Below are 25,238 nucleotides of genomic sequence, written 5' to 3' on the forward strand. Positions count from 1 at the left end.
CCTCACTGCCTCCCGTCTGGCTGGGACTGCAAGCCTAGACCGTCTGAAGGATAAGCCTATTCGGTTTTTGCTTGGAGCCCTCTTCTCGAAAGAAAACCTGCGGGCGCGTGGGTTGCCCGGGAGGCGCCTTGTTTGCCTCTGGCCTGGCCTCGATTCCCTTGCGTGGTGAGGTGATTGGAAATCAAGGGAACACGGCACGGGCTCTCCCTTGTTTTGCGCGCGCGCACGAAGTACTGTACACAATACAGTGCTGTTTGGGAAGACGCGTATTCGTGCGAAATACGATAGATAAGGGGCAGGGAAAAGAAACGTCTTGGGCTGGGCTCTGTTCGAGATCAGGAACGCGTGATTGGCATCCTGGGTCGCGATTGACGTCCCGGCGAATGAGGTGCCGGCTATTTGCCCTTCACCGCTCATTCCAATCGGCGAGCACCTCATACGACTATCAGGGAGGCCCTTTCGGGTTGTCCCGAAGCCCTCGAGGCGCGAGGGGGGGCCGTCTACTTGCAGCCCTGGCGGCCAAAGGCAGCACGGGAAACCCGCCGTCGCTGGTATTTTGAGGTCGTACAGGAGCACGAATTCCAAGCCTGCGTTCGTCCATTTGCACAGTCGTGAGCCAAGGGGAAGGGGAGGGAAACGGGCCGGGCCTGCGCCGTCCATACAACCCCCAAACGGCAAGTTCCTTGCATTCGCATTCCAAGACGCCTCATAGGGTAGACGGAGAAGGTTCACGATCCAATCAATTCGCGTTTCCCCGCCGCCCACAAATTCTCATATGCAACCGAGTGGATGAGAGGGGGGGCGCGTGTCTGTCTCAGTATGGTTCTTTATTCCGCCTCTGACTCTCAACAAACCCTAGCATCCATCGCGATCCGTGTGTATCATAGTAGTATGCATGTATGTGTGTGATTTCCGGGGCGAGCATGCCAACGGAACGACGACGACCAATCATGGCCACAGAACCCTCGACTACTGCCACACCGGCACCGGCCCCGGCCCCGGCCTTCGTCTCACTCGGCATGGTCGTGCTCGACGAGATCCGCTTTCCGGACGGGAGGATTCTCCGTGACGTCCCCGGCGGCTCCGGCTTCTACGGTGGGTTGGCAATGCCGCCTCCTCTCCCTTCTCCTCCGCATTCCCGCACAACCCCGGTCCCGGGCTTGGATTTTTTTCGCCCCGTTCCAAACCCAAGATTTGCTACCATTGGAGAAGTTGACACTTTGCTGACGTCGCCGATTTGACAGGTACCCTCGGCGCCCGCCTGGCCGTCCCGCAGGACGAGGCCGGCTCCGTCTGCTGCCTCATCACGGCCGGGTCCGACTTCCCGGCCTCCGTGAGGCGCCAGATCGAGGGATGGGGCACCAGAGTGCACCTGGAGGAGGTGCCCGGCAAGCCATCCACGAGGGGCCTTTTGGAGTACGAGGACGACGTCTTTGGAAGTTCGTCTCGTCCCGATTCGCACACACACACTCTCTCTCTCTCTCTCTCTCTCTCTCTCTCTCCTGGCACAGAAGTGGAAAGCTGACGCCGACTCGCAGAAAAGACGTTCCGGTACACCACGCCGCCCCTCCACCCGGACGTGGCCCGGTTCCCGAAGGACCTGCTGCGGGCCTCCGTGATCCACGCTCTGGCGACGCCCGAGGACCTCGGGCGCCACGCCGAAACCCTCGCGAACCTACGTAGCAGCGGCGGCGCCGGCGGCGCGGGGGAGCCCCGGCCCCTGATCGCGTGGGAGCCCTCGCCCATCAACATCCGCGACCGGGAGCAGGCCCACATGAGCGCCGTCGGTCTGTGCGACATCTGCTCGCCAAACGACCACGAGCTCCTGCGCATGATGGGGGCGACGGAGCGGGGCCCCGGGGTCCCCTACGACAGGCGCGCGGTCGAGAACTACACGCGCCGGCTCGCGGGCGACCCGGGATCGCCGCCAGAGCCCGCGGGCAGGCGCAGGGTCACGGTCATCAGGTGCGGCGAGGAGGGGTGCCTCGTCATCCCCCGGCGCGGGTCCGGGCCCGTGTGGCTGCCCCCGTTCCACGGCGCCGGCTCGGCGAGGGTTGTCGACGCCACGGGCGCCGGCAACGCCTTCCTCGGCGCGTTCGCGGTGGCGCTCGCCCGGACGGACGACGAGGTCCTGGCGGCCGCGTACGGCGCCGTGGCCGCCGGCTTCGTCGTCGAGCAGGTCGGCCCGCCCGCGCGGGAGCTCGTCGGCGGGCGGGAGCTCTGGAACGGGGAGGCCTTCGGGGACAGGCTGAGGCAATACGGGGCCGTGGCCGGCGCGCTCACTACACCCGGGACGCGGAGAGGGGACCCGGGCTGGCCCTCCTGAGGGGAAGGGGGACCAAAGGGGCTAGGTGATCCTTGCGGGTATCAAATGGAGGGTTTCTAAAGTTTGCCAGCCTCTAAATGTCAGGAAACACCGCCTCTTCCCTCTCACTCTCTCTGTTCCCATCCCGTAATTTCTCTTTAAATAACCCGAATAAATCCAAAAAGAAAATAATCCCACTCCGCACCATCTTTTTTTTGTTTCCCTCACCCTTCTCCCCCTTTACCGAATGACCTGGGTTCCCTCGGCGGGCTCCAGGATCTTCCACTGGCAGCCGACGTCCTTGTTGGGGTTGTTGGCCTTGAGGATGCCGATGATCTTGTCGGCGATCTCCTCAAAGTTGCTGGTGGCCAGCGCCAGGATGGTGGGGCCCGCGCCCGAGAGGCAGACGCCGAGGAAGCCCGGCTGCGTGCTCGGCGACATGCTCTCGACGATCTGGCCCAGGCCCGGGATGAGGGTCTGGCGGTACGGCTGGTGGATCTTGTCCTGCATGGCCAGGTGGATGAGCTCCGGGTCCGGGGGCGAGGTGCCGAGGGCCACGGGGAGGAGGGCTATCCTCTGCATGTTGAAGGTCTGTGGAGGGGGGGTCCGGGTTGTCAGCCAAGGATGAGAATAGCGAGTGTGCGGTGAGGGGGGAGAGACGGAGTGTGTGAGGTATAGGTAGAGATGGGGAGAGAACGAGAAATAAAGGGGGTTCAACATACAACGTCGGGGCGGGTGTAGTGAGGCGGCAGCACCTCGCGCGCGAGGTGGGTGGGGACCTGGAAGTCGGGGATGATGGCGATGGCCTTGATCTCCTTGGCCCAGGGGAACTTGATGTGGTGGCCGATGCCGTGGGGCGGGGCCGGGGGCGTCTCGCCCGTGTCGACGCCGCCCGCCGGGGCGGGGAGGACCTCGCTCAGGGGGATCTCGATGCGCTGGACGTCCTCGGGCTTCAGGGGGCGGAGGTAGGTGCCGACGAAGCCGCCGTATAGCGAGGCGCCGACGTTGTCGGGGTGTCTCTCTGGTCCTGGGTGTGAGCACAACTTTCCGTGGTTTTTTGCTTCTTCGTCCGGGGGACAGCAGTAGCAGCAGCCTGGGCGGGAACGCGCTCACCAATCATCAGGCAGAAGTCGAACAGCCTGTCGAGGTCGAGGTCCAGGTGGCCGACCTCCTTGCCGAGCATGACGCCGGCGACGACGGCGGAGCCGGAGCTGCCGAGGCCCCGGCCGAGCGGGATGGGGTTCTTGATGTGCACATGGGTCTCGACGGGGAACATGCGCTGGCCGTGGCACCGCAGGACGTAGAGGGCGACGCGGGTGATGAGGTTGACCGAGGGGTCGAGGCTGATGTCCGTAGTGCCCTCGCCCTGGCCCTCGTAGGTGAGGCGGCAGTTCAGGGGCTCCGACGAGGTGGTCTTGGAGCGGTCGATGGTGACGTGCAGCTCGAGGTAGATGGAGAGGGCGAGGCCGATGACGTCGAAGCCCGGGCCGATGTTGGCGGAGGAGGAGGGGGTCTTGATCACGAACGTCTCCTTGGTCATGGTGGGCGATCGGGGGGCCGGGGCAGGCGGTGTAAGTTGGGTGAGAGGTGAGAGGTGAGCGGGTGAGGGGTTCAGTCGGTCTGGCCTGTTGGACGGTAGATCGACGGGGGGTGTTTTCCGACTGTGAGGTTGGTTTGAGGGGGGTGATTCCGGCTTATGTAAGAGTGACTTCTCGGTGAGATGGCTGTGAACTCTCTCTCATCGAGCTATGAAATGAGGGTGAACCGCGCGTTATCGCCTGATTGAATGTCGGTAGTGACTCAAAAAATTTGAGGAAGCCCGATGACGGAGCCGGCTCAGCGGCTGCGCTGGCTTGTTTTTGGTGGGGTGAAGCCCTACGTTCGAATGCGGGGTGTCTCTCGGGGCTGCCATTGGCCAATGGTCGACGCACGGGGGGCGCCCTCTGTGCCATGCTGTCCCACCTCCCGGCCGCCTTATCTTATCACGCCATTTGCCTCATTTCTTCCTACATGCCTTCTTCGGACGTCTTGCCAATGATAACTGCGTCTTTCAACTACATCTCACGCCAGAGGCCGATATCAGGAGACCATTGGTCCTTATATGTGCACGAATCGATGCCGGTATATACGAGGATATGAGAATCTGCATGTCGTCCTCGAAAATGAACACTGACACGCTTGGCCTCTATTTTACTCATGGACCGAGGAGACTTACACGGCGGCCGTACGTTCATCTGATGGCAGCACTACGCAACATGGACCACAGAAAGGTCGATCGTCTGGGGTGCTTCTTCCTTGCGATCCGGCCTGCTCATTCTGGGTCTCTTGGAGATCACTGATAGCCGTGGGACTAGGCTCAGGCAAATTCCTTGATGATTGTAGCGTCATTCTGTGGCCATAGTCCTTATCTTGACATCAGCTCAACTCACAGCCCCATGCGTTTATATTGCTGTCGCCTCGCGAGTAGCCCATGCTTGACTCTTGTCCACGAACAGAGTTGGCACGGTGATCATGAAAACTCGGGGCGGCGATCTTTATTCAAAGAGAATGCTGGGGCATACATTCTTTTTATCGGCAGCCCTCTCTCCCAACACCTATCGTATCGTATGTCACCTCGACGGGATCCGAAGGGTTCCCGCAGCAATAACCATTCACCGCCACGAAAATGCATCGGAAACAGCCATGAGCAAGCGGAGAACAAGACAAGAGTTCGTGTTCTGCCGAGCCAACCGTGGGCTCCACCGTTTATCAGTGATGCCTGTCGGTCGCATTCGCACTCTGGAGCCATGGAGTTATGGAGCTACGTCCGCGGATGCCACAACCTCTGCGGCCATGCCCTGGCTCTACTGTCAGCTGGTAGGCAGAGGCCAGGGCGGCGATATTCGGAAACATCGGGGACCCCGCGACGGGCAACACGAGCAACGCGGCCAACTGATCGGCGTGTTCGTCGCAGACAAGTGAGTGTGATTGCACGCCGATCCGCGCTTGCGCGCTTGTAACGTTGCTCGACGCCGCGTATGGTCAGCAGGAAGCGCACCTATGCCAATGAGCAAAAGACCTTAGGCTCCTTCACCATCGTGGGCGACTACGGCTAGGCTCTGCGACGGTGCTTATTGGCGTCCTTCTGCCGTGGTCATGGTGGCGGCAGGATTTCGGAGGGGGCTCATCTGAACGTGGATAGCATAGCGTCCGCCACAGCCGCAGTAAGCCCCATGACGCTCGCATCGAGAACGCATCTCTTCGTCCTTCGTGCCGGCCACACGAAGCGGGAGTCAAGTGCCCTGCCATGCGGCAGATCTCGACAAGGTCGCAGCGACGCATGCGTTGGCGAAGAAACTGCTTCTGGCAAACACGAGAGAAAGACCACCTGATGCGGCGTCCCGCCGGCTTTGATTGGGGGCCGTGTGGAGAAAAACAACGGTTAAGAACAATTGACCGAGGCAAAGCTCCGCTACGACGGGCAAGGCGGTAAAAGCATAAACAACGATCGGCAGCGGCAAGAACCCCTTGCCTCAAAGAATATTTCCCGTCTGCTAATACTCACGTCGCTCGATGTTCCCACTCCGAGCGGCGGGGGGGGGAGGTTGGCGACTGGGGCCAAACTGCGGACCGAATACTAACCCAAACAACCTTAGGGGCTTTTGGGTGCTAAAAACAGAGTATGACAGCCCTGTCGCAGCGCAGTCGACGAGCACTGTCGCTGCCATTCTCGAGGGATCGCGTGTTTGCTCCCGACGCTGGAATCGGGGCTAGCGAATACGAGGTTAACCCTCGCCTCACTCTAGTGGCCCGCTCCCCACGGCAGGATCCAGATCTGTGATCGGCATCCATTCTCAGCATCAATACGAATTGTAGGAACCCTGGGGTAGTCTGCCCTCTACGGCAGTCACCCCATACGATGTGACATGTGTGATGGAGCCCGCCAAGCAGGAGCTAAGCGTCCTTTGCCGGCCATGTCACGACATAACGCTATTGCCGGAGAGACCGCAACGTCATGCATGGTTCTGTTTGCCGTTGGGAGAAGTCCGCCCCGGCTCGGTCTGGTGATGGGACAATGGAGGAGGCTGATGGATCAAGCCGCTGTTGAAGCTGTATAAAGAGAGAATGGCAGACCTCCTCATCCTGCTCTTTTGCTTCTCATCCTCATCAGTCTCTCCAACAGTCTCCTCAACTACAAACAACCTTCCAAACGAGTAATACCAACCCATCAAACCCACCAAACAACCCACATCAGCCAAAATGCAGTTCTCCAGCCTTGTCACCCTCCTCACCTCCGTCACCGCCGCCGCGGCCGTCTCTGTCTCCTTCGACACCGGCTACGATGATGGCGCCCGCTCCCTGACTGCCGTCTCCTGCTCCGACGGTGCCAACGGCCTCATCACCAAGTACGGCTGGAACAACCAGGCCCAGGTCGCCCGCTTCCCCTACATCGGCGGCTCCGATGCCGTTGCCGGCTGGAACTCCCCCAACGTAAGTCACGCCGTTTTCCCCCGCATCCTGGCTAGAACCCACCCCGACTAACACCTGATAGTGCGGCACCTGCTGGCAGCTCACCTACAACGGCAAGAGCATCAACGTTCTCGCCATCGACCACGCCGGCTCCGGCTTCAACCTCGCCCTCGGCGCCATGAACGACCTCACCAACGGCCAGGCCGCCCAGCTCGGCCGCATCGAGGCCCAGGCCACCCAGGTCGGCCTCAACGCCTGCGGGCTGTAAACGACGACGCCTGTGTCACGATACGAAGTCATAAAAGATAATCAGCATGATTGGGTAATGAAGGGGCGGGAGGAAACCAACACACTGCATGGGACGGCGCTCTTCAATCATTTGGCATACGCATAGCACGATACATTCCTTAGAACAGATTTAAATCATAATGGGGCACGGCTTGTTGCCGGTGTCCGTGGTCAACACATATAATCGGTCCCGAATATTAACACCATGAGCCTCCACACCCCGCTGCGTGTCTGCAACAAGGGAAAGAGGGTATTCAATGCTCTTATGCCCCGGCTGTTTGCCGAATCAGGGGCCCAGTTGCAATCTCTGTGGTGGTCTGGGCAGAGTCGAACTGCTTACCCGAGATAGCTGTTGAACAGGCCCTTACGCTCTGGCTAGTGTGTTTTCGTATCGATGATTCGACATTGAGGTTTGCCAGAATACCAAGACACCGGCCGCTTTGTACCTTTCTCTCTTCCCACGTTGTTGTCACGGTGTGTTTGGTCCGACCCCGGCTGACACGTCGACCTGGACGCACAATGCGCCCCTTTCTGTTGAGGTACACGAGCCACTTGTCATTGTCATTGTTAATATGTTGGTCCAGTAAACCAGTTGAAAGAACTTTGTTGGAGTAATAATCCTGCCGGAAGCATCGTAAAAGGTGTGCGTTTGCAGGTTGTGTTTCTGAGAGCCTGTCGATTGCGGCGACCTTGGGAGTCTTGTTCACTGGAAGAGTATACGTGTGTTCAGGGAGAACTCTACCCTCATATGACCGACCACCTTCGAGAAACCGTTGAACAGCCTACCGAAACAAAACTAAAAGAGGTAAGCGTGTGACCACCCTCCAACAGCAGTTGATAAGTCACCGTGAGCAGGCCATTCATCTTGTAGGGGGGGAAAGGGTCACTTTCTTCAGGTACACTGCTAGTGACTTTTGCTACTTTTGGAGGTCCCGCCCCAACCTCGTGGGACTCGTCCTTATAACCTTCGAATCGAATTCACCCACAGCCTCTGGCCCGTGGGTAACCATCAGGACGACGTCCTCGCTCCATGTAAGATTTACTGCTTGGATCACAGAATAAGCATCTCTCTACGACCAACGGAGCTATTGCGCGACGTCTGATGACAAGGATCGTCGTTCGGGCAAGTATCAAATGGGCCCGCAAGCTGACGACTAGCTCTTCCTCTTGTGACATCATCTTGCTTGAGCTGCTTCCGGGTGCTCTCTACTTCAAGAAAGGAAGAGCATACAGCAACAACAGGCTACATGAAAGGTTTGTGGAAGTCTAATCAACCATTCCCTGGCGCCTGAGCAGCGAGGGACCAAAGCTCTCTCAAGAAGAGGAGTATGGCTAATGAATAAAACACCCGGCAGGATTAAACCGGTTAATCATATAGCTTTTTTTTGCTTGAAGCAACAACTAGATCATTCAGCGGTGCCTTTAACTACTGTTCAATGCCATATGACCGGTAGCCAAGTACCAAAGAAGCAAGTGTGCGTATTCAAAACATGGCATCTCTTGATTATGGGTAAATTTGTACACTGCTTGAAAGCATTCGAGTGGATGTCGATGCTTCTGCAAGGTGCCGTCCTGGAACCGACGCCGCGCGGAAGTGTGGGACGATGCACCGAGTCCGAGTCGACAGCCGGAGTGGGTCCCTCGGACCGGCAGCAGGAAAGTGTCGGTGAGGGATCTCGGTGTTAGATTTGACTCGAAACAAGCGCGAGCCCACAATTCATGCGGCGAGGCTTGCAAATTCTGCCATCGCCAATAAAAGGGCCATTATCGTCAGCGGGAGGCCTCGCCTCCTTCCAAAAGTCAGAAAATTACGCCGGGACCGAGCGCGAGGGGTAGTCGAGGGTACGGTGCTCAACAACCCCCCTTTTTGCAGGGATCGTAGGCTTTGGCATAATAGAACATATCAGGCCTGGGTTCTGAGTTTTCAGACTCGCGTCATATCGTGTCGTTCGGTCCGGACTTTCCCCCGTGAGGTTCTGCTGCGGCTGACAAACGGGAGAGAGAGGGAACATGGACGTGAGAGCAGCCGGTTCACTAGTTAGGTAGTGGCCAGGACTGCACAATGAGATCAATAATGAGACAAAGGCCGGCATTCAAGCGGCCCTTCAGTCCCAACTCGGTCTAGATGGGCTCGTTTGACCGCCGCGACATGAGCGAATGAAGACACCATCCTAGGAGCGTGAAGAGCAAAGTGCACGTGAATGGAGGGGCAGACGAGGTACGTACCACTCCCATTCTGCAGGTGCGGTGAGGTGAGGAGGGGTACCTGGACCTAACCCCGCCTTGCAGGAAATTTTCTTTCCTTCCAGAACAGCTTAGATTCGTTATCTTATCGGTAGTGGCGGGGCTAATCTCGAAATTTTCACGTCGAGTCCCCTAAAATTGTGTGTGGCTCTGTGCTTGGTGTGCCTTTTTTTTTTTTTTTTTTTTTCACTTGGTTGCGCCGTGTCATAGGTGGTTCGGGCATCAACAAATACAACTGGCCGACACCCCTTCCAGTCCAAATAAAAATTCGTCGCGCCGAGCCTCTTCCCTTCTCTCCTCGCTCCCTTTTCCTCTCGTCTTCTTTCTTTTTTTTTGCGCGCAGTCGTGAGGACGACGACACATCAACAAGCACAAAATGGATAAAGGAAACTTGGTCCAGCTGCTCCAAGCGAGTCAAATCCGTGAGTTATCCTCTCCCCCTTCCCTGTGCCACCCCGGCAGAAGACCCCGTCGAGCCAGCCTCCCTCATTTCTCTGCCCTCGCTTCTTTCGCTTCCCGCCTGGCGTCCATATAAATACTGTCTTTTCTTCGCTTCTCCCACAATTGCTAATCAGTCTCTTCCATTCCAGCCGACACCGAAAAGGTTAAGGCCGTCACGGCCGAGTTGCAGAAGAACTACTACTCTCAGCCCGAGTCTCTCCTGCTCCTGATTGAAATCACCATCTCCCACGAAGATGCCGCGATTCGACAGCTGTCTTCCGTCCAGTGCCTGCGTCTGACGCCCAGGCACTGGTCCAAGCTCCCCGCTGACAAGCGCGAGCTTGCCAAGAAGCACCTCCTGGAGAGCATTCTGAACGATCAGTCTGCTTCTTCGCGCCACTCCAAGTCGCGCCTCCTCGCCGGCGCCGTCGGCCTCGACCTCGAGGATGGCGAGGGCCAGGACTTTGTCCGCGCTCTTCTCTCCCTGAACACCTCCGAGAATGTTGCCCACCGCGAGGTTGGCTCCTACATTCTCTTTGCTCTGCTCGAGAACGACCCCACCCACTTCGCCGAGCAGACCAGCCAGCTCCTTGGCCTCATCAAGAAGACCATCGTTGACCCCGCCAGCGCCGACGTTCGCCTGAACTCCGTCAAGGCTGTCGGTGCTCTGCTGATGCTCATCGACCCCGAGGAGGACGCCGAGAGCCTGACCATCCTCCAGCAGGTTGTTCAGCCCATGGTTGAGATCCTCAAGAACGCCATTCAGAACGGCGACGATGACCAGTACAAGGACATCTTCGAGGTCTTCCAGTCTTTCTTGGCCTACGACTCTGCGCTGCTTGCCGCCCACCTCAAGGACCTCATCCACTTCATGATTGACCTTGCCGTCAACACCGAGGTTGAGGAGGATGCTCGCTCGCAGGCCCTGGCTTTCCTTAGCCAGTGCGCCCGCTACCGCCGCATGAAGATCCAGGGCATGAAGGACATGGGCGCCCTGCTCATGGTCAAGAGCATGCACGTTGTCGCCGAGATCGATACCGACGATGACGACGATGACAACTCTCCCGCCAGAACTGCCCTGAGCCTTATCGACCAGCTGTCCAGCGACCTGCCTCCCCGCCAGGTCATTGTGCCCCTGCTCGAGCAGTTCGCCCAGTTCGCCCAGAACCCCAACCCTGGCCACCGCAAGTCCGCCATCCTCTCTCTCGGCACTGCCGCTGAGGGTGCTCCCGACTTCATCGCCACCCAGCTCCAGCCCCTGCTTCCCATCGTTCTCAACCTCTTGAACGACCAGGACGGCTCCGTCCGTCACGCTGCTCTTGTCGGTCTCATCCACCTTGCAGATGAGATGGCTGACGAGCTCTCGCCCAAGCACAGGGAGCTCATTGGCGCCCTCCTCACCAACCTCGAGGCTGTTGCCGGGTCTTCCGACAAGCAGAGCGTCAGAATCATCCGCGCTGCCTGCGGTGCCCTCGACTCCCTCATCGGCGAGGGTCTCGACGACGAGCTCATCAAGGAGTTCGGCCCCAAGCTGATTGTCCCCATGGGCAAGCTCCTTGGCCACGACGACTTTGCTGTCAAGGCTGCCGCCGCCGGTGCCATTGGTGCCATTGCCTCTGCCCTCGGCGGAGAGCAGTTCAAGCCCTACTTCAGTGAGGTCATGGGTGCTCTTGGCCAGTACGTCACCATCAAGGACAGCGAGGAGGCCCTCGCTCTCCGCTCGTCCGTCTGCGACTCCATGGGACGCATCGCCGACGCTGTTGGCGCCCAGGAGTTCCAGCCCTACGTCATGGACCTCATGAAGGCCAGCGAGGAGGCTCTCAGCCTCGACAACGCCCGCCTCAAGGAGACCAGCTTCATTCTCTGGGCTTCCCTTTCCAAGGTCTACGGAAGCGAGTTTGCTCACTTCCTCCCTGGTGTCTTCAAGGGTCTCTTCGACTGCCTTGAGCTCGAGGAGGAGGAGATCTCCATCCCCGGCCTCACCGAGGACGACATCCCGGAGGGCCTGCTGCTCAGTGGCGGCAAGAAGCTCCGCGTCAAGTCCGCTGAGGAGGACGAGGAGGACATGGACGAGGACGCCGACTGGGATGACATTGATGACTTCACCGGTGTCACCGCCGTCGCCCTGGAGCAGGAGATCGCCCTCGAGGTTCTCGGCGATGTCATCACCCACTCTTGCGGTGCCGATGCCATCTCCCAGTACCTCGACGAGGCCATGAGCAAGGTCTCTCCCCTTGCCGAGCACCCCTACGACGGTGCCCGCAAGGCCGCCATTTCCACCCTCTGGCGTGCGTACGCCCGCGTCTGGCAACTCTTTGAGGAGCAGACCGGCGCCAAGTGGGAGGCCGGCTTCCCCCCCAAGCAGACCCCCGACAACGTCATCATCGGCCTTGGTCAGATGGTCGTCCAAGCCACCAAGGGCGTGTGGCAAGAGGATACCGAGCGGTAAGTTGCTTGGCAAACATTTCTTTTTCTATCTCCCGCCCTCAAAAGGATGAATAACTCGCGTTATACCCAGCTCACTCAGACGCACAAAATTTTGTGCGGTTGCTGAGAACACGTTAGATCACGACTGATTTAATGGGCAATCTCAAATTTCTCAAAGAACTTTTTTGATCAAGACATGGTTGCTAATAATTCTTCTACAGGAGCGTCATCACCGAGATCAACCGCAACATCGCTGCCACCCTCAAGGCCTGCGGTCCCGCCATCCTCACCCACGATGACCTGCTCAAGGAGAGCATCACCATCCTGGGTACCCTCATCACCCGCTCCCACCCCTGCCAGCAGGACCTCGGCGACGAGGAGGAGGAGGAGCTCGAGGGCGAGGGCTCTTCCGAGTTCGACTGGCTCGTCATTGACACCGCCCTCGACGTCGTTCTCGGCCTCGCCACCGCCCTCGGCGGCGACTTCGCTGAGATGTGGAAGATCTTCGAGAAGCCCATCCTCAAGTTTGCCAGCTCCCAGGAGGCTTTGGAGCGCTCCACCGCTGTCGGCGTCATTGCCGAGGCCATCAAGTACATGGGCAACGCGGTCACTCCCTTCACCCAGACCCTCCTGCCTGTCCTGGTCCACCGCCTGACCGACCCCGACTCTCTCGCCAAGTCCAACGCCGCCTACGCCACTGGTCAGCTCATCTTCAACTCCACCCAGACCGACAAGACCATCCCCCAGTACCCCGCCATCCTGGAGAAGCTCGAGCCTCTCCTGCAGATCAAGGAGTCCCGCATGGTTGACAACGTCTCCGGCTGCATCTCCCGCATGGTCATGGTCAACCCCAACCCCGAGTTCGTCGACCGTGTCATCCCCGCCATCGTCAACGTCCTGCCCCTCCAGGAGGACTACGAGGAGAACGCCCCCATCTTCCAGGCCATCTACAAGCTGTACGACCAGCAGAACCCCACCGTCCAGAGGCTCACTCCCCAGATCCTGCCCGTCCTGCAGGCTGTTCTCAGCCCGCCCGAGGACCAGTTGGAGCCGGAGACGCGCGAGCTGGTGCAGAAGCTCGCCCAGGCGCTGCACTAAAAACCTAAAATTCGGAGAGGAGAACGTTGAAGCCCCCATAAAGAGGAAGGGCTGTTAATGAGTGATGAGTGGACGAGACCCCATTTCTTGATGTCTGTAGATAGCTTCATAGACTACTACCAGGGTAATACCTACTGGATGATTCCCAATGCACTATCGACTTTTTCAGTTCTACCTTTTTTGTCCGTCCCCGTGAAATTGCGTTGTGAGGCTTCTCGAGCTGGGAAGAGTCCCCCCATAGACATGACATCCCGCAGCCCGTGAGAGTGATTTGTGTAACGACGTGTTAATCTAATCACGTACAGACCTCGTGCTGAGGCATGCCGTAACCCTTCAATCCTCGACCCTTACCTAAAACTGGCAGCCCTCTTCTAGACCACTTTCCATGCCACTTCTATGACACTTGTGTGACGACTGGCCAGAATGATATGCACCATTCCGCCCTGGATACGGGGGCCCGCGTCAATCTCCTCCGCCAACTTCCCGTCCATCCCCCGGGAAAAGTTACTTGAGTTTTTTTCTCAAAGCCAATTGATGCCACGTTCAAAATCCTCTCAGCCTCCATGACGCCATTGCTAGGACCGCCATCCTCGAAAATGTGGCGGTTGATGTGCATGTACCGTACCAGTTCGGTGACCCGGCCGCTGTCCAGCAGGTTCCTCACCGGCGTCCGGCACTGGTCCGCCGCTTTCGCCGGCCTCCTCATCGGGCCATGAAGAGCTATGTGAGCGAGCTAGAAAATGGTCACCATCCACAACAGGCGGATGACAGGAGAACAATTCAGGAGGGGAGAGCTTTGTCACCATGGCATGTGCCTGCCCGGGAGAGGATTGAAGGTTGAAAGGACAGGCGCGAAGTGGTTCCTCTCGGGTGTCATAACGGAAGCAGCACATGCGGCAACTCGAGTTCTCTACTCAGCGAGACGTCACGGATTCTGCTAGCTGGCGCCTCCACCCCTTGGCCACCGGCCCCAGACAGATCAGCATGTCGCAAGGTCCGAAAAGGTATCAGGCGCTGTGATCAATCATACTTACAACTACCACGGCCGACCCCGAGGCAATCTGGGCATCATTCATCACCCCAATAACATGTGGCATGAACATGCCTAACTCGTTCGAGCTCGACCCTTCACTCGAATCCAAGCCCGCAAACGCCCCAACTGGAGTTCAAAAAGAGCATTTGCCACGATCTCCAAAGGCGGACCATCCACTCCGGCGTGCTCCCCTCGCCAGCCAAACTCCGTTGCGCAGGTCCCAGGGCCTCAAAGAAAACGGACAGTACCTGGGCACTCTCAATGGCCTCCTGCCTGTGAAATAACTGCAAGAAGCATTCCAATAGTAAGGTGGTGGCCGCTAATGATGCCAGCTGCATTTTGGCATGCCTGCTCCGTCCATCGCATTACATACAGTTCTTTCCAACTGAGCGAAAGAACGAACTTGTACGCTGTACGAGTCCACGTGTGGGGCACATGCAGCTTCGCTTGCGAGGGCGCCGGGGGGAAAGTACGGTTGGTTGACGACTTGGTGTCCAGCGCAGAGACCAACAATATCGGAGTCGAGGCGGTGCCTTCAGCCAGCACGACACCGGTCTCGGCGAAGGAGGCGGTGGAACATTGGGTGGGGGGGCGATGAAGCCTCCGTGTGGCTTTCCGATGGGGTCTTTCATTACCGTCGGGTTCTGGTTCAGAGATGCCGTCGCGGTTTAGTTGAAACTTTGCTGGCTGTTGACCCACGGCGAAATGGATTTTTTTTTTCTCCTTCAGGAGGTGGTTCTTTAAGAAGGATAAGGAACCAAAAAGTCTGGCCTGCGCGGCGTGTCTCGAGTTACCACAGAATGATGCGCCGAAGACAGCGTGCTCTGCCGGGTGCATGCGGGCCCGAAGGCCACGGCCCTGCGGGGGCTCCGGCGAACGAATCGAGCCCCGCATTTTCCGCCGATGTCTCGGATGTGCGTTCCACCCGACATCGGTATTCCAAAAAGGGCATCCCACGGTCGTGCGATTAGGGGATGCGCGCGACGGTTCGCAGCCGTCGGGGAGCAGAACGGGCCCAGGCCGTGTTACCATCGCCGAACGCTGGGCGTGTTAGGACGCCGCGGCCCAGACAGGTCTCGCCACAGCCTCATTTGGGGGCTCGAAATAATGTCAGACAGCTGGGTGCCAGTCTCACTCGAGAGAGGGCGCGCCTCTTGGGACACTCTTGCCGGGCTAGGTTTGATGAGGCCAGGCGTCACACGGCCTGAGCCCATCTATTTATCGACCGCCACCCGAGCATCGTCTTGTTCAGCCGTTGACATGGCAACGACTATTCGCGCCGCCGCATCATAAGCTCATCGCATCGTCTTTCTCTCTGATCAGCATCTGATCGGATCGTCGTCTGCACAATGTTCTTCTCCCACGGCGCATCATGGGCAGCCGGGATCCCGGGACCCTCGTTTGTCGCCACCATCCGGTCTCCTCGCACCTCATCACTCGCCCGTCACTTCCGTACTGCCGGAATCTTCACTACATCCGCGAACCAAAAAAACCAATTTCTCACATGAACATATCGTAAACAAACGTGCGTCGGCGCTAATGCAAAGCCTCCTCCGCCAATACGACCGGGCTAAGAACAACACCGGGTCACCACTTTTCTCCCTACCTCCCTGCCTGAGATCGCCAATGCGCCAAGGAGCAAAAGCCACTTAATACATGGTCGGCCACCTAGCGTAACGCTGGGCAAAAAAATCAAAAATCGTTAAAATAAAAAAAAGGAGATGCGCCTTCGCGCCACCCAAACTGCAGACTGCGAGCCACTAACACCAAGCATGGGTCCCAAAAAGGAGAACACTGTTGGCCGAGACGACTTCAAACCCGTCCCCCTGGGACGCGCCGGATCGCGCCTCTTAGGAAAAATGAAATTGTACTCTCTCTGTCTGCATGTCGGCCGTTGCTTCTGGTCCGCGAAAAAGATGTGCGCAATAGTCCATGCACAACATGTGCCTTGCCTTTGGCCCCTGCTATGTGTTCCTGTTGTCTAAGACAGCCACCCCGCACTTGCTTTTCTCACCCGTCTGTTCGCTTCTCTTCCCCCTGGTGCCTCTTTCTCCCTCTCTACCTCTCACCCACCGCCCCGGGGCGAACCACACGCTCATTTAACCGAGCAAGCCTGGGCATCAAACTATGCAGAAACTGTCATTGCAAGTCAACTGGCTAGTCCGTTCTATCCGCATCAAGACGAGACACGATTTTAGGTCAGAGAAAGCCGAGACATGCTAATATCCCCGTAACGGGAAAAGGGAGAAGGGAAAAGAAAGGGGATAACGGCAAGGGGGGGCGCCCAGCGAGATTGACGGGGAGCGTGATGGGATGCGCGAAAATGATGAGCCTTTCGATTTGCGCTGCATGCATGCGCGTACGACGCGCGCAGGACGCAATGCGATGCACTGCGCCCTCTCATCTTCTTGCCCCCTCTTTCTCGTCCTCTCCTCCCTTGGGAGAGGCTCCGGCATGGCGCAAGGGGAAGGGGAAAAGACGAAAAGGCTCCCGAGTAGCACTGCCGCCGCGGGGTGAGACGGCACCATGTCGTCCGACACAGGGAAGACGGTGGACCGGGATGTATATGAAGGCGCCTATCATTTGAAATACGCCTATCGTGGGAAATATATCTGGAACAGATGTCTGATAAGTTCGTGATGCAGAGAGCCTTGAAAAATAAAACTGTTGGGAACAAGGGCGTCCAGATGGCGAATGACAACGCCAAGCATGGAGAGACGGGAAGGGAACTTGCACATTTGCGAACATGACGAGGAAGGGGAAGAGAAGATGAGGTCAATGTCCATTATCGATTGAATGATTACTGCATGTTCTTGAATATATGACAGTCAGGAAAGAGAGGCCAGTTTTGTCCAAACGGGCCTGTGCACACAAAAAAGCAAAAAAAGGATCGTGAATACAATCACACGCGTATGCCGCCCCGCGCCGTGCCCCCCTTCTATGTTCCCCCCATTACAATACCAATTACCCCAAGGGAAAATCGATTTTTATAGACATTGTCGTTGCTGTAATTAAGCGTAGTTGACATACTCCTGGGGAGTGACGGGCCAGGCGTCGACGCCGTCCTGGATGATGACGGACATGCCGCCCATCATGTGGTTCTGGATGTGGCAGTGGAGCAACCACGGGCCGGGGTTCTCGACGTGGTAGCGGACGGCCATCCAGGTGGGCTCGTTGATGGCACTGGGGGTCGCGAAGGCGTCCCTGCGGGGAGGGTCGACGAAGTTCCACAGGGAAGCGTTGGCGGCGGCGGCCTCCTCGATGGAGCCCCATGAGAAGACGCCGGTGCCGGAAGCGAGCAAGAACATCTTGTTGCCGTGCTTGTGGATGGGGTGAGGAGGCTGGGGAGGAGCAGCGGCCTGGAAGACCATGTCGATCCAGGAGCCGTTCTTGGTGGAGAGGACGGTGGGCTCGTTCTCGTCAGCACGGGCGCCCCAGAGGACGGGGACATCGTTCTCGAAGTCGGCGGGCTCGAGGAAGGTCTCGTTCAGGGCCCAGTAGTAAGCGCCGCCCTCGGAGTGCATGGTGAAGTGGTGGAGAACATCGGCGGTCTTGGGAATGGCGATGGGCGGGTAAGGCTTGGCCGCGGCCTGGCGGAAGACGCGGACGTCGCGGGAGAGAGGCTTGCCGTTCTCGCCGACCCAGGGGGTGGAGGCGACAATCTCGGGCTCGGGCTGGCCCTTCTCGCGCCATTGGAGGAGAGCGGTACCGCTGAGGTGCTGGACGGCGATGACGCTGGAGGAGCGGATGGTGTAGTCGCCCTGCTGCTTGAACTTGACGAGAACGGAGTAGCGGTCACCGTTGGAGACGGGGACGGCCTCGACTTCCTGGGGGGTGACATAGGCACCGTCCATGGCGTAAACCCACATGGAGTGGTTGTCGATGGAGAACATGCCGGTGTGGAGGTGGTAACCGCCGATGAGGTCGAAAGCCACCCACTTCTCGGTGTCGCAGCTGCTCTTCTCAACCTTGAAGGTCTCGACGGATCCGGTGCTAGGCTGGCAACCATCGAAAACACCGGGAGGGATCTTGCTCAGATCTCCCTTGCCCTGGGCAATGACGGCGGGGGGAAGGCAACTGCATTGTGTTAGCGAACGGTGTTGGAACCATGGTCAGCGCGGTGCGACTTACCCCTTGTCAGTCATCTTGGCACCGGCAACCTTGGACAGGACATCACTGCGCTCTTGGGTCAGGATAGCGGTGTTCTGCTCGTCGGTATAGCACTTGACGCTGCCCTTTCCGTTGAACAGGAAGGAGTCGTAGCAGGAGAACTGGATTTCGGCGGCCTTGGACAACTCGTAGGTCTCCTCGGAGATCATGTGGCGGTGGTCGGAGAGCAAGAGAGGCACGACCTTCTGCTCGGCCTGCTCCATGGCGTGGATTGCGGCACTGTCGCTCGAGATCAGGCTGAAGGGCTTCTGGTGGGTGGAGGCGGGGTGGATCGTGATGGCACCGTAGAGACCATCCTCGATGAGGCCCTCGTAGTGGGCGTGGTACCAGTAGGAACCGTACTGGGTGGCCTTCCACTTGTACTCGAAGCTCTTGCCGGTCTGGATAGGCTTCTGGGTGAGGCCGGGAACACCATCGGACCACGGGGTGTTCAACATCTCGATACCTTGGCCAAGTTAGTAAACGGGAGGCAATGCGGCTCAGGACGGGCCTCGACGTACCGTGGTAGTGGATGGTGGCGGGGTAAGGAATGTTGTTGTTAACCTTGATGGTAACATCGTCGCCCTCGTTGAGCTCGATCCTCGGGGCAGTGAACTGCCCGTTGACCAGAATCATCTTCCTGGCGAATCCATCGGGCGAGGCCGTCTCCCAGGTAAGGTTCAACTCAAACTCGCGAGACTCGGCGATGGCTCCCAGCGCCAAGGCCAGGGTCGGAAGAACGTAGCGGAAAACAACCATGTTTGCAGCTGCAAGACGAAAGAAACTAGAACGAGTGAATGGATAGGATCTAAGACTGAGATCCAAGAAGGATAATGAGCTGGTGTTCTGTCCAACAACCACTGGGGTAGGCGAGGATGATCATGATATATAGGGAAGAGACACGGATGCACTCGCCTCTGTTTAGTCCGCCCCCCCAGGAGCACAAGCCAAGGGTGGTCTGCCGTTCGCCGTGGCGCGGCCCCTCGCACTGGGAGGTATCCGAGCAGGTCGAAGTCCATGGCGGACAGGTGCGGAGAGGATGGCACTCACAGAACCGACTGCAATCTCGAGGCTCACAGACCAAGCCTCAGACCCAATTAGCTCGAGTCATTTGTCGTTCTAGTCGCGGGAGGTGCGTAGCCTGGGTCAAAGCTATGAAGACCCATCTCGTTCTTAGCCACGTTGTAATCCATCGTCGCCATCATGATGCGGCGAGGGTTCGTTCTAGTCCCTCCTGTCTTTGCACCCTCAATCTCCTTCACTTCCTGGCAAGCTAAGGTGGCCAGCTGCCAGAGGGGTCCGTGGTATGGCTGCGCGACCGAGTGAGCTAGACATTACAGTGGAGGGAGAGAGGATCAAGCGGCCCGAAGTAGGGTGATGTCAGCATAGTAGGGAATAACAAATGATGGGAAAAGCAATATCGGAGGCAGAGACTATTAGACGCGGTCGCAGTCCAAGGAGCATTCGCCTCACCCAGAGCCCATGATCCCAGTCGCCGATCGCTCCGATGTCTGTCCCAATTGGTTACCATAACGTCTCGCGACTCCATGTCGGCCGAGTACAAAGGCAAGCAAAAAGCATCGGATGCCAAGCAGGGGTAAGAACTGCTCCCCCCCCAAGACCAGCCGTATCAGAGAGGGTGACTGTGACTCTGCGAGTCTGTGAACGCGCAGCTAAGGGCTGGCGCGGCGCCAATGCAGCCAGTCCGGCCGCCATGCCGGTTGCAATTTCAGGAGCCCCCCGAATCGCAATGGTCAGACAAGTGGCTTGGGTTGGCTGGCTGTCGTTGAAATTGACCGGGCGCGCGGACCATCCTAGGCTCTTCTCCACAGCACGCACAAGGCTGGCAGCGAAATCTCAGGCACCATCTGCTTACCCCTTTGCCCATCGAAATAGTTGACGCCGAGAAGTTCAAGCGCGCCACACCATAACGCTTACTCCTGACCATCGTGCCAGCCTTTCCCAACGTCCATGCACCAGGCACAGCTTGCATCGGTGTCCCGCCCTCTCTATTTGTGGCCGCCGTTCCATCGCTGGCAGGGCGAATGACTTCGTTCTAGCGTACCCCAGGCGCCCGTGTGTTCGAGGGGTGCTGCTATACCCACCAACTCCAGGCACTGGTAGATTTGGCTCGAAAATATCCAGTGGGCTACCCGCAGCCACCAGATGACTCGCCGATAATCACCGCAATCCAGGCTTGTACGCTTGTATTGTGCAAATTAACAGGGGTTGAGAATCGATGATGTAGCGCGGGGTGGCGAGCGCGAAAAGAAGCCCTTCGCAGACGCGCCTCTGTGACGCCAATAGCACAATTAAGACAGTCGGGTCTTAAATGCGAGTGCCCTGATTGCCACAAAAACTTCCCGTGGTGGTTATGTAAGATGTGGCCTGATGTTTCCATCAATAGGAAACATCCGCTGCATGTCCAGACTGTTGGGTACAGGTGCTTCGACAGAGGACGCGTCGCCACGTGCCTAGGCCTTCGAGCACTTTTGCTCATGCCTCCTTTCGCCTCCCCAGTGGAGAGGTTGGTTGGGATGAGAGGTCCCTGCTGTGCTCCGGCTCAGCGCAGCGCATGATGCGGCCCATTATAGAGAAACTCCGGACGACGTTGTCACGGCCCCAACATCGGATACGTCGCTCTTGGCGAAGGGCATGGCCGATGTTGCACCGGCATCTTAGCTTGGCTCTTCCAAAGCCGTCGGCCAACGTTCGCCAGAACCCCGACCATCTGTTCTTATCTTTTCTGATGACGCGTTCAATAAAAAAGTGTCTGAACTGGGATATTGCGAGTGTTCGACCTCCACGAGGCACGACTCATCAGACAGGTGCTCCATGGCAGGTTTAAGACCCGGTTGCTTGGCAGCCCGGAACTACTTAACTCGGCGTGTCTAAATAGCCCTTCTGCCACTCGAAGCGCTGTAATTCCATTCGGTTTCCCCTAATTTGATACGAACTGCTGGTTATCCGAGTTGTCAAAGAGATGTCGAAGAAAGAGAAACTCGTACGCTCGGCATGTATGAACCATCGTCGCCAAGGGTCCATTTCGGATATCTAGGTCGGTAGGTCGTTGGATCCGCCCCGCCAGTGCTCCACCAACCTCCACGGACCAGGAGCCCCCCTCCGTCCGATGGATACGCCGGTAGAGATCCGTGTGCTGATTTGAGAACAGGCTTTCCCAGACGGACGGATGCTCGAACAGCACCGCATCTAGAAATAACACGGCGACGACTCTCGGCGAAGAAGCATGCCAAGACGCAAGTTTGCCCGCTTTGTCATCACTCACCTGCCAACACCAGCAGGACGGACTGCACGGAATCTCGGGATGTGGCGCGCAAAGCTGAATGCTCCCACTTTGGGTAATCAGACCCAGGGTTTGGTGTTAGATTCAACCCACACAAAGTCATGCTCTACCTCAACAAGAACGACCCAGCCTCTTTAGCGCCTCGGGTTCATGAAAATCTAGCTTGCCTAACAGGCCTGGGTAAAAATCGAAAACGTCGGGCTGGAGTAGCTTTGGTTCTCGAAGAACAACCACCGTGCGTCTGGGGAAGACCACAAAGATGAAGGGAGTGTGAGCTTGGTCTCGAGGATGAGTTGCCTCTGTCCATGCATGCTGTCGATCAGGAGTTTCCAATTCGACATACCCATGGGTCGATCTCTCGGAGGATTATTTGCCGATACGACAATGCGAGCACAGCAGGCCTCGGTTTCTCCCAGCCCGGCTCATTCCTTTGATACCGGATGCCGAAATATCTCTGGTATCGGGCATTAAACTTGGTGGCAGGACGATGGGGGATTCTTCAAAAATCCTTTTGAAAAAGGGGGAGGGAGGAGGGTATTCTGTGGCCGCCGAATCTTGCAGGACAGGGGCTGCAAATGCGAGGCGCACTGACAAAAGTTGGGATCCTCGACGGCTAGGGCGTTCGAGCGTTAGCTCGCTTGAATGTTAGTGCCGGCGAAGCTGGGGTTCTTGCAGCCCGCGTGCAGACACGGCCGTCTCGAATGCATAGCAGTCCAGGTATCCGAAGGCGCACGCAGGCCGGATGAGTACGCATCCTTGGAATTGACCGCGGCCGATGAAAATGACATGGCTGTCAGAGAAGATGCCAACCATTTCGTCGGGACGCGTGGTACTTGGCCCAAGGCCGGGCGCTCTATCATGGTTGTCAATTGTGAAAGCCAAAGGCCAGCCGCACATTAGGGCTGCCGATACTGTCCTGGTGCCGGAGCAACCACGTCTCTCTTCAAATTGCTAGCCTTTCCAACTTTTTTTTTTCTCGGAGGGGCTGCAAGCTTGACCATTTCATACACGCGTTAAACTCACCAGTTGGGAAATTGAGGACCGAGCATCCCGTCCCGGTCGCGGTACCCCCAACCATTAAGCTACAGCTAAAGCAGGTCTCGATTCCTTTGTTGACCAGGGTCCATCTCGTACGTATGAAGATTGTACTTCGGCTGCACTGGTGGACTCTAACTTCCATCTATCAAATAACGATTGCTGCCGTCGTTTGACGGGACTCTGTCTCCTGACAACAAGCGGCGCCATTCAGTTGATGGACCTTCGATCACATCGCTGGCTGATAAAACATCAAAGCCCTTGCGAATCTGTGGCGAATACATATCCTCGACTGGTTTGACTGAAATTGTGAACCCGGAGGATGCCGATGCGCTGAGGCCAATTTGAGGCTTCAACCAGGCTAGAACTTGGCAAATGCTTCTGGAGGACCTAGCCATGAGCTGAACCAGGTAATCTTTCCCCCGTCATCCTTTTGGCTGGTTTTTCTATGGCTCAAAGGGCTCGGTTCCGCTGAGCCGTGTGGGCCGTCCAAAGAGCTGGTCAGGTTTCTCATGGTGTTAATTCCTTGATGCTGAAGTGAAATGAGGCGAGGCTGGGCGGCAATGCTCGATAGGTATAGAATAGCCGTGGATTCGGCATCGTTGTCCAAATTATCGTGAAGCATGGGGCAGCCGATGCGATCTGCTGCGGCATCATGATCCCCGGTCTCGAGGAGGCGAATGTCCCGTCTGCTGTTCCATTGAGGCTGGTATCTGTATGCCCATCATGAACTGCAGCCTGGAAGTTTCAACCCATTGTCAAAGAGCAGGGCTGAGAAGCTCTGACTTCCCCCAGAAAACGCTATGTTGCACCATGAAGATTACAGCCACACGACCAGCCACGAATGTTGCCACGTCACGGTAGCTGCATGGCCAATGCTTCAGCAAAGATTTCAGAATAGACTCCCAGCCGCCCCTGTGACGGTCGCCGACGATATCGACTTGCCACAGAGTGCAAGCGACGTGGTGCACGGATTTGACTGGCAAGGCTGGTGGTGGGCGTGGACGATGGCAAGTCGGTCGGGGACATCATCCGGCATGAACCGTCGCCGCCGCCATCATCTCTGGGTTCGCCTCCTGAGACATCATAGGTTGTTGGAGCTGCATTCCTAATCAGCCACGACGACGACACTTAGCGTCAGAATCAAATTACTCACTCCGCATTTCGGAATAGGATCGCATCTCGACGGTGTAAGGGGGGCTATTAGCTTATTTCTATTTTTGAGTGACGCTCGGGAGCTGTGCCGCGGCCACTTTCATTCCTTCAACTGGGCGATACTCAATGCAGATTGGAGCCGGGTGAAATAAGGCGTGGCGTCCTTGACGTGGAAAAGAAATTACATTGTTTCTGCGGGAGAAGTTTCAGGCCATCAAGCAAATGAGATTGCACAACCCCAGAGCATCTGGCTGAACCCACAACGGTAGGCACGTGCGTACCCGACTTTGTTCCAGACTCTCTCCAACCAAACAATGCAACTTTTCCTCTCTCGGTGCGGGTTGGAGAAGTGGAAGTGAATGTTTGGAACGCTTGAGAAGCCACAGCCAAGACCGAGGCCGCCATTCTCACAAACACATTTCTCGTCATTCTTCCGTTGGGAAATTCTCAACCCGAGAGGATACATGCTACGCCTGCACAGCCACTCGTGTGACAAATACATCATTTGAGGCTTGGTTCACGCATATGATTCCGTCAACCAAGCATGACGCCACGCCCTCGTCTCGTAGAAGTGATTGATATCTCGCCAGTATGATAGTAGCCGTATGATGGATGTGCTGCTAGCTAGTTTTGTCGACTGGTAAAAGCTAGATAAAACAAATACGATACGTCACTTTGACACCAAGTTCCCCTCTCTCGAGTTGAAGCATAGAAGCAGAAATAATGCAAGTCTCGGTTTTCGTTAATCCTAGAGGACAAATTAGTTGCAGTGGAGTATAAGGGCATAATGCAACAATCGAGAATGGATCAGTAGGCCGGCAGAATAGCGGTTGCTGGGTATCACCTGAACGTCGTACTTGCACCTTGTGGAGTACACTGGGCAATATGTTAACATCGGCTGTTCTCGCCATTTTTAAATATACACAAATACACCCATATCTGCGCTGTATTGAAAGTATATCATGAAGTCAGTTGTGTACATCAGTTCTGCCTCACCTACGGTTAAGTTGATAGCAGGGGATTATATAGCATATGTTTTGAAGAGATTCTCGCCAAGGATATGGGCGTGTATATTGTCTATGGGGTAGTTCTTTTCGAATCATTGAAGGTAGGAGACTATACTATAAGTAGATGTTTTTTTTCTTTAGTCTATCTTGAAACTAATAGGAGTGTTCAACAAGAGTTGAATTGTATCGCAAGTGTGATATTACCAGGTCATTTCGATTTATGTTGGAAAATTACATTAGACTTATTGTTCTTTGGAGTTATTCATTCAGATGTGAGCAGCCGTTGAAATTGTGACCATTTTA

General features: G+C 56.9%; 5 protein-coding genes across 5 annotated transcripts; 3 read left to right on the top strand and 2 right to left on the bottom strand.

The window, feature by feature from the left end:
- Positions 1-899: 899 nt before the first annotated feature.
- On the top strand, positions 900-2,326 carry EsH8_V_000094 (uncharacterized protein; the record flags this gene model as incomplete). The annotated part of the gene is made up of 3 exons (XM_083272610.1): positions 900-1,095; positions 1,245-1,439; positions 1,539-2,326. The coding sequence occupies 3 exons, from the start codon at positions 900-902 to the stop codon at positions 2,324-2,326; spliced, it is 1,179 nt and encodes a 392-aa protein (XP_083125325.1).
- A 219-nt stretch (positions 2,327-2,545) lies between these two features.
- Positions 2,546-3,845, bottom strand: EsH8_V_000095 (homoserine kinase; the record flags this gene model as incomplete). Its single annotated transcript, XM_083272611.1, has 3 exons — positions 2,546-2,896; positions 3,028-3,326; positions 3,419-3,845. The coding sequence occupies 3 exons, from the start codon at positions 3,843-3,845 to the stop codon at positions 2,546-2,548; spliced, it is 1,077 nt and encodes a 358-aa protein (XP_083125326.1).
- Positions 3,846-6,544: 2,699 nt separating this feature from the next.
- On the top strand, positions 6,545-7,022 carry EsH8_V_000096 (Cerato-platanin; the record flags this gene model as incomplete). The annotated part of the gene is made up of 2 exons (XM_083272612.1): positions 6,545-6,775; positions 6,837-7,022. The coding sequence occupies 2 exons, from the start codon at positions 6,545-6,547 to the stop codon at positions 7,020-7,022; spliced, it is 417 nt and encodes a 138-aa protein (XP_083125327.1).
- Positions 7,023-9,662: 2,640 nt separating this feature from the next.
- Positions 9,663-13,252, top strand: EsH8_V_000097 (karyopherin KAP123; the record flags this gene model as incomplete). Its single annotated transcript, XM_083272613.1, has 3 exons — positions 9,663-9,708; positions 9,877-12,172; positions 12,376-13,252. The coding sequence occupies 3 exons, from the start codon at positions 9,663-9,665 to the stop codon at positions 13,250-13,252; spliced, it is 3,219 nt and encodes a 1,072-aa protein (XP_083125328.1).
- Positions 13,253-17,296: 4,044 nt separating this feature from the next.
- On the bottom strand, positions 17,297-19,193 carry EsH8_V_000098 (multicopper oxidase-domain-containing protein; the record flags this gene model as incomplete). Its single annotated transcript, XM_083272614.1, has 3 exons — positions 17,297-18,362; positions 18,417-18,900; positions 18,956-19,193. 3 exons carry the CDS (start codon positions 19,191-19,193, stop codon positions 17,297-17,299), a joined length of 1,788 nt encoding a protein of 595 aa, XP_083125329.1.
- Between the last annotated feature and the right edge of the window lie 6,045 nt (positions 19,194-25,238).

This window comes from Colletotrichum jinshuiense, chromosome 5 (assembly GCF_051148585.1).
Source record: "Colletotrichum jinshuiense chromosome 5, complete sequence".
NCBI classification, from domain to species: Eukaryota; Fungi; Ascomycota; class Sordariomycetes; order Glomerellales; family Glomerellaceae; genus Colletotrichum; species Colletotrichum jinshuiense.